The sequence below is a fragment of the Sinocyclocheilus rhinocerous genome, unplaced genomic scaffold, assembly GCF_001515625.1.
Source record: "Sinocyclocheilus rhinocerous isolate Xijiao unplaced genomic scaffold, SAMN03320098_v1.1 scaffold1049, whole genome shotgun sequence".
NCBI classification, from domain to species: domain Eukaryota; kingdom Metazoa; phylum Chordata; class Actinopteri; order Cypriniformes; family Cyprinidae; genus Sinocyclocheilus; species Sinocyclocheilus rhinocerous.
In genome coordinates this window covers 267,514-275,988 of record NW_015652136.1, presented here as the reverse complement: position 1 = coordinate 275,988, position 8,475 = coordinate 267,514, and the positions used below count along the sequence as shown (strand labels likewise).

The window sequence follows — 8,475 nt, the reverse complement described above, 5'->3', positions numbered from 1 at the left end:
GCACCTCTACCTCCGCCAGCAGGACCTCAATTTCAGACTCAGTAACGTTTTTCTTTTTCTTTGTGCTCATCATTCTAAAGCAGGGGTGCCCAACCCTGCTCCTGGCGATCAACTGTCCTGCAAAGTTTAGCTCCAACTCTAATCAAACACACCTGCCTTTAATTTTTAAGTGATCCTGAAGACCCTAATTAGTTGCTTCAGGTGTGTTTGATTAGGGTTGGAGCTGAACTTTGCAGGACAGTCGATCGCCAGGAGCAGGGTTGGGCACCCCTGTTCTAAAGCATAGAAATTCGGATATTGGCGTGTGCTCTTTTATACGGTAATGGTATTGATTAGGGGGCGTTTACAAGGCGGAGATCTGACACCAGTCATCTGCGCACAATTTCAAGATCATTTGCGATTTATAAATGTCACATCTGGAAGAGAGGCGTACGCACCTGTTTTTGTGCGCACAATCGTTTTCTCTGAATCGCACTTACTCACTTTTGAGAAATGATCTTAGAACAAATTTAGGACGGTTTATACGCAACATTTTATAAATGAGGCCCCAGATTCCTCCATGTGGGCAAGTACCCGACAAGTGAGCCGACAGTGTCTGATAAAACTGCTGGAAAATATTGACCTTGTCATTAGCGGTGCAGTTCAGGAATCAGGCTAACCTATAAGCGAGGGCTCCAGGGAATCAATGGCCAATCAGGGGTGTTTAAGTTGGACAGATTCCACTCATCACTCAAAATGCTGGAGGTTTTGTTAATTGCTGAGTTCTAATCAACGCTCACCAATCCTCTCATTGTAACAAAGCAATGAACACAATGTAAATAAGAGATGAATTGTGCATTGCAGAGCTTCATTTATTATACTGAAGTGAGTGACAGATTTTAGTGATTAGAAGGGGAGCGCTTGCATTCTTTCTTATAAATAACAAAATAATAAAATGTTTAGTTCTAAATGATTACATTAGGTGTTAGGTATATACTATACATTATTCATTCACATGGCAATGAATGTCTCACAACAGAGATTTAAAAAACTAATCCAGCAGCGACACTTGTAGTGAAGAGAACATTGAATTAAAAACTGATGCCATTTGGCTTGAGAGCCTTCCTCAGGGAACACAGCAAGCACAATGCATGGACATTTAAAAATCATATTCATATTAAGTTACTCATTCAATCTCAAGAAACTGCTAGCAAGTTCCACTCACAACATCACATTTCATTTTAGAAAGTAATTACTGTTAAAACACAATCAGGTTGACTAATTAATTTCTGAATTCTGCAATTTGCTTAGGGCCCCAAATCACTAAGTCCACCCCTGGGTAGCCCAGTTCAGAAACCACTGATAGCTTGCCAGCTGCTTTCAAATGTGCCATGTTTGTGTTTACACTGTGAAGTTTTACATTTACAATGAAATAGGCAATCACAGACATGTCTGTTGAGCACATAAACAGAATCAGAGTCCAGTCAGAGGTATTAACATGCCGTGAAACTACTCACTCAATAAATAAAAACGGACATTGCTGTATTTTGCTTTTCTGCTATATACTGTATATTGCGATATAAACAATACAGTAATTTTTAACAGATTTGAATAGCTACTGTATATTTAAAAAGTATGAATCATTTTAGAGTTAGTGGGGTAATTTTGTTAGGGAGTGCATCTATATAGAAAATAAAAATAAGAAACAGCTAAAAAATGTATTTAAAAAATAACTAAAATAAAATTGTATTTGTCATGATTTTATTGTTAAATAATGGTTATAATATTGAGATTATTGTGATATTATGAAATAAAAACAAACTGATAAATATATAGTAATAACACTGTAAAATTACAAAACTAATATTGATGTCTTAAAGGGATAGTTCACCCAAAAATGAAAGTTCTGTCATCATCTACTCATCCTCATTTTGTTCCAAACGTGTGTTTCTTTCTTCTGCAGAACATAGAATAAGATATTTTGAAGAACGTTGGTAACCAAACAGTTGCTGGTAGCCACTGACTTCCATAGTATGGACCAAAAATACTATGGAAGTCAATGGGTACCGTCAACTGTTTGGTTACCAACGTTCTTCATTCTTCTTTTGTCCTTGAAAGTTATACAGGTTTGGAACAACTTGAGGGTGAGTAAATGGTGACAGAACTTTCATTTTTGGGTGAACTATGCCTTTAATTTCTTCATTTTCAAAGGGTAAACCATCAAGCTTTTATTTTGATGGGTTGCCAAGAAAGAAAAAATATTTCGAGTTTCATTGTGAAGTTCAGCTCTGTGTGTTAATGCAGCTCATGATATCAGTGTCTCAGAACAGCTCCATTCACAGTAAATGAATCAACACTCAAACACTGTATCATGAACTACAGGTATGTAAATGTCGCACTTGAAACCGGTAAAGCATACAGTATTTAATTAAATTGCCACCTGTGTGGTCTGACAATCACACTTTTATTTTGATATATCGTTTGATATATGCTGCTAATGCGGGCGTGGTTTGGGTGGCGAACTTTGTCAAATGGGTCGGTCAAGTATGGAATTAAATTAATGCTGCTATCAGATAACGGTTATCGGTTTGAAAACAGAAGCTACATAGTAGCTACATAGTTTCAATCATGAATAAACCTTTAGCATGGTAATGGATATGGGAACTCAGTGTATTTGTTACTTGCTACTGCTAAGACACAGGTTTCTGGGCCACCTGAACAGCATATTGACTCGGGGCCCCTGTGTTCTGGTCAAAATCACATTTTTGTCCCCCCCTCGGTAGAAATCGTGTTTGGGCCACATTTCCCTCGTTGGGCCCTTCCCCCCGTTACGGTGCCCCTGTTATAAGACACTGCAGTGAGCTTGTAAAACATACTGCTGCAGCTGCAAAAATGCACATATGTAAATGCCCTGTAAGCAGATCTAGACAAGTGGTGCTGGGGAGGAGGAGGGTTAAGAGAAAAATTCTTGTTGTAATGAACCAGTTTACAGTAAAACTGGAGTATTTACATGTTAGCATTAAATGGAGCATTACAAGTAGAGAACCTATCTAATCTAGTATTTAAGACAATTGCGAGTAAATTTCAAACCATAATTTTTGTACATTGTGAGAACATTTAGTATCACCAGTTTTGCATGTCTTTGGATTGAGGGGGAAAACAGGGCATCCTGAGGACATCCACACAAACACCACACAGAAAATGTCTCCTGGGACTCGAACCTTCTTCTGTGAGGCAGAAGCGCTACCTAATGAGCCACCCAGCATGACTGTGAATTATTAGCATTTTATCCTGTATATGTAAATATTGTATGCAGCTTGTGAAGAACAGTGCTAAATAAGATCTTTAAAAAAATATGTTCTTTGTTCTTATTGTAATGTGTTTCCTTATTCATCCATCAGTGAATGTTTGCAGCTTTTGTAATAGTAGTGAGTCCCGTAATTGTCCTCGGTGATAAAAGTTGAAGCTGTTGGGAAGAGATGGAATGTGGAGATGCAAAACCAAAAATTGTGCAAGAAAACACTTCTCAACAGGATCATTTGTGTCACTGCAGTTATTATTGTGTCATGTGGCATGTAATTGAAATTGCTTAATCAGGGGGAAAAAAAAACTTTTTAAAACAATCTTGCAGACTCTACAAGGTGTATGCAAACGTATGACCTCAGTTGTGCAAAGTAGTTAGGTGAACACAGGCGTGGAAACACAACATAGCTCTTATATCATGTACAGCTGGATTGACTGAAACACTTCCAGCATCTGGGACCAAATGCAAAACATTTTATGCTGCTACTTGAGGACAATCAGTTTAATCCGTGTGGTTTTCCCTGTGTCATAGTCCGGTAAGCGTGGGGAGCTGGGAGCCAAAGGAGTTGTAGGACCACAGGGAGAGACCGGAGCCAGAGGCGCACCTGGAAAACCAGGACCGATGGGATTCCAAGGAGAGCAAGGTTTTCCAGGGGTCTCTGGAAAGACTGGTGTTCCTGTAAGCACCTGCCAGACGATACATGTTGGTACTGCGCTGTAAACACAGAATATATCTCAGGAGTGCTGTTGTGATTATGTTGCAGGGCAAACTGGCTAGTGAGCAGCACATCAGAGAACTGTGTAGCTCGATGATCGATGGTAAGACCTTTGTTCACCCATAAACGGCATATATTGATGCAGTTTCACGATGCAGCCTGTAGTGTATTGCTGGTGTTGATCTCAGATCAGATGGCTCAGCTCGCTGCTAACCTGAGAAGGCCTCTGGCTCCTGGTGCCGTGGGACGGCCTGGACCAGCCGGGCCTCCAGGGAAGCAAGGAGAGGTTGGATCCATCGGTCACCCTGGAGCCCTTGGCCCGCCGGGTTACAGAGGACTGCCGGGAGATCTGGGTGATCCTGGTCCTCGAGGTGAGAGACTGGTCATGTTGTGCTTTTGTTTTAGCAAATGGTTAAAAGGATAAATGTGTACAATGCAATGTCATTGAGGTTGCTTTCTAGTCAGTTAATGCAGTGCATTTGTTAAGAGTATTAATTATATTAGTTAAGAATATTAATCTTTAAATACAACTGTTCATTGTTAGCTCAGATCCATTAAATAATATTAAGACAACTTTTGATTTTAGTTTGACTTTTTATTGATGGTTCATGTTAACTAATGTAGTTAACATTGTATTGAACAGAACCTTATTATAAAGTGTTTCCTCAGGACAGGCTTTAACTGCTTGAAAAGCTCACTCACATTCTATAGGTGCAGAGTATTACATTTTTTTTTTTTTTTTTTTTTTTTTTTACAATTGCTAAGATACATTTTTCAATACTTGGGTAACTTTTTCAAAACTCTTCACGCAGTTCTCCTTACCCAACTTTAGCTTGGCACAGCAGTCAATTATTTCACATCCAGAACACACTAACACTACCAGAACAGTTCATACATGTCTCAAAAACAAATCGTTCTTTGTCACTCACAAAACAACCTAAAAACACTAACATCACATAGCATTATAACAATGTTTACTTCTGTACTTTTTTTTTTTTTTTTTACTAAAGAATAAATCTTGTCACTGTTGAGAATTCACTGCAGTATTTATGAATTTGCAATGTTTACATTGCAGTACTATATTATTTCTAAGTTTCCTCATTTGTATAGGTACATGTACATGTTTGTGCCCGAGTGAGAAATGAAATCATGTCATTTGAAAGATTTCGTCACTGAGTGTATTTTGTGTCAAAGCAATGATAAATGATCCAGACTGCTGTTGTGCTCACTGTGTGAAGAGTTTTGAGAAATGGGTCCTAGCAAATGAAAAAACAGTTTTTCACTGCTGTGAAAAATGATATTTGCTATTATGTATATGAATCCAGGAAAAATTTTATATTCTAATATGAAATCATATACCGCATTCCGGAATGAATTTGGATGTATCTTAATTCTGCAGGAGATGTGGGCGAGCCAGGTGATAAGGGGCCTGTAGGTAAAGCCATCGAAGGGCCCACTGGAGACCAGGGTGACCCGGGTATGTACAGTCTGTTCATAAGCACATTTAATACCCGCCCCAGTCAACCATTCACACACACACACACAAATACTGTGTAATCAACATCAAATATTAACTTAAAAAAACAGTTCCTAAATGAATAGCGTGCAAAAAATAAGGTAGTTGGGCCAGAGATGGCAGGCAGTACTCTTCCTGACTAAGAACAACCTGGCATCGATTCCCAAGAACACGCCAGTGGACGTCTGTGACTTCATTAACTGACGTGAATGTTCAGCTCAAACTAAACTACAATAAATAACAACAATAAAGTATATGAGCAATCAATCATAAAATGATTATATGTAACTGTACTAGATCTGTCGGTCTAATTAGACATTTCCAATGAAAGAAACCAGTTTCAGCTGAATAACTGAATAGATGTGCAGTTCTTGTAGTTCTTTTTCAAACATTGTCCTATATCTATCTTCTCTATGGCCACCAGGTCTGCCAGGCGTGCATGGCATCGTCAAAGACGGCCGTGATGGAGCACCTGGAGATCCAGGAGAACCAGGAGAAGCAGGAAGAGCCGGCAGACCAGGACACCAGGGATCACCCGGCATCTGTGACACTTCAGCGTGCCAAGGAGCCATGGTTCACGGGAAGTCCTCCAACCCTAAGAACCATTAACAGGAGAACCAGCAGAATTCCCTTTCAGGAATGCTTCTGGAGGAGAAACGGAACAGTGGATGTCAAACCAGCGTTTCAGAGCGGAACGAACATTGAGCATCAGAGTGGAACGTACAAGAGGCTTGAAGTACCAACATGTGTAGATACAACAAAAGACTAAATACATCACACCGTGAAACTAGTTGATGCGGAAAATAATTCAGTCCTTGTATTAGAAGTCTTCTTGTACAGCACCCTTTAAAAGTGTAATGGAGCACAACTTTGAGCTTCAAAACCTGACCTCGACAACAGCAAACAAACAAGCAAACTGGAGGCTTGTTTGAGGCATCAAGAAATGACACCAAAATATTGGATATATTTCTGTAAATTGATTTTCTTTGCCATTTTATTCTTACGTTTACATTTAGTTCTTAAATGTTTAACATTGAAAGTCACTGTTTGAGGAACAAACTTCAAGCATCGATTGAGATGCTTCAGACACACTTACTGTAAAATATGTCATTGGCCATCTGTGGGCTTTATCGACCTTATCCACTAGATAATGGTGCTGTTAAACTATTAAATATGATTTTAAATACTATTTATTATTTCTGAGTTACTGTTGTGTGTACAGTGTTTCTACGGCATGGTATTGTAAGAAAAACTGAATAAAGCCACTTTTCAGTAAATTATTTCTCTTAATAATGCTCATGTCTCTGAACCTTCGTTAGTACACTAATAATAAATACATTAAATATATAATAACGCTTATATAACATACATTAATACAAGAAATGATCATGCCTTTCAAACAAACAAGGCATAAAAATACAAACAAATACACATTGCAACTTCTCTAAATTTTTGAACTATATTACAGTACACTTTCAATGGGCACTGAGTTTGCTCTGCAGACTTGACAGTTTCCAGTCTCAATGGGTTGTGTCTCGTTCTACACTCGAGCTGGTCTATGACAACAAGCGGTCAGGGACTACTGGACACGGACTATTAGCATCATGCAATAAACCCATCAGAAAAGCATTGAAATGACAGACTTCGTTTACACATCCACAACTCTGCGCTTCTACATTCTTCAGTCAGCTGTGTGAGGATGAGTTCTCAGGTTTTGTCGTGTTTCTATAGGGTTCGAGGAGATATGCCACTGAAACACAGTGCTTTGTAAATCCTGAAACCGAGTGGATTTCTGCATGTTTATGAGCTGAAATGTAAGAAGTAATACCCCCGCTGGTTCACTGATGGTCAGAGGACTTCAGGAACAGTTTCAAAAGACTCTGTGCCATTCACGAGATAAGAATAATACAATAATAATACACTGAAATATAACAATATCGAAATAGGTCACAGCAGTTTTACAGTAGTTCACAGAAGTGCATAATAAATACGTTATTAAAGATACATCATATTAGTAAAGAGCCTACAAACATTAGTAACACATTAGGTAACGTTAAAATAGGTCACACCTTACAATAAGATTCACCAAAGTAAATCATAAATACTTTTAGTAAGGAGTTCACAAACATGCTCTGATGTTTTCCTGAGGTTCACACAATGCTTTATTGCTCTGCAGTAATAAAATACTGTTTATTGTTAGTTCATGGTAACGAATATCTCTTTGGTTTTGAGACTTTAGTCTTTGCAACTTCAGGGATCTTATCTATGCACAATCAGCTTGTAACACTCCAAAGAGAAAGGAAAACTTGAAATCGCATCATATGACCCGTTTAAATAATGTTAACACATTGCATGCAACTTGAATATTAAGAAATGTAAATGTATAAATCTTTAACAAGGTAAATGTATATATCTCTATGTGGACCATATACTGTCTGTTGTCGGTTTCTCCCATGTTTTTCTCTCTCTCCATTTCTGTCACCGACAGAGATTTGGTTCCTTGCCGCTGTCGCTGAACTGAATGATGACATCACTGAATCATCAATGAACTGACCTTAACTGAAAAATTGACTGTATGCTCTAGTGATGGGAAGTTCGGATCATTTTACCGACTCGGACCTTTGAGTCTCGGTCAGCAAAATGAACGAATATTTTTTCGAGTCATTTCGTTCATTTTAGCAAAATATAATTAAAATGTTACGTGTTACTTCCCTAACACGTCTACTACTTACGCAAACGTTGATCACACTACAAACAATACAAAACTGCTATAAGAAACAGAAAAGATTAATTAATTGTTTACCTGGGTCTTCAGTCTATGATTAGCTCACCTCACCACTTATCTGACAAATCTTCGGGTTTGAGTCGTTCCTTCATCACGTGACAGCCCCATAAGCTTTAACCAATGCAGTCTGAGCCGGAAAGAGAATTGATTAGTTCATCTCTCGAGTCTTTCGAATC

General features: G+C 38.5%; 1 protein-coding gene and 1 long non-coding RNA gene across 3 annotated transcripts in view; one reads left to right on the top strand and one right to left on the bottom strand.

Moving 5' to 3' along the window:
• The window catches only part of LOC107713563 (collagen alpha-3(IX) chain-like), a 24,254-nt gene extending 17,470 nt beyond the window's left edge, over positions 1-6,784 (top strand). For both annotated transcript variants that reach the window (XM_016519112.1, XM_016519113.1), the window contains 5 exons: positions 3,815-3,961; positions 4,047-4,101; positions 4,187-4,369; positions 5,398-5,475; positions 5,939-6,784. In XM_016519112.1, the coding sequence (XP_016374598.1) occupies positions 3,815-3,961; positions 4,047-4,101; positions 4,187-4,369; positions 5,398-5,475; positions 5,939-6,123 (648 nt within the window). In that variant the 3' untranslated portion in view covers positions 6,124-6,784. The remainder of the gene's footprint in view (positions 1-3,814; positions 3,962-4,046; positions 4,102-4,186; positions 4,370-5,397; positions 5,476-5,938) is intronic.
• The window catches only part of LOC107713564 (uncharacterized), a 23,957-nt gene extending 16,510 nt beyond the window's left edge, over positions 1-7,447 (bottom strand). The window contains exons 1-2 of the long non-coding RNA XR_001636905.1: positions 7,437-7,447; positions 4,697-4,703 (exon numbers count right to left, since the gene is read on the bottom strand). This is a non-coding gene — a long non-coding RNA (uncharacterized LOC107713564). The remainder of the gene's footprint in view (positions 1-4,696; positions 4,704-7,436) is intronic.
• Between the last annotated feature and the right edge of the window lie 1,028 nt (positions 7,448-8,475).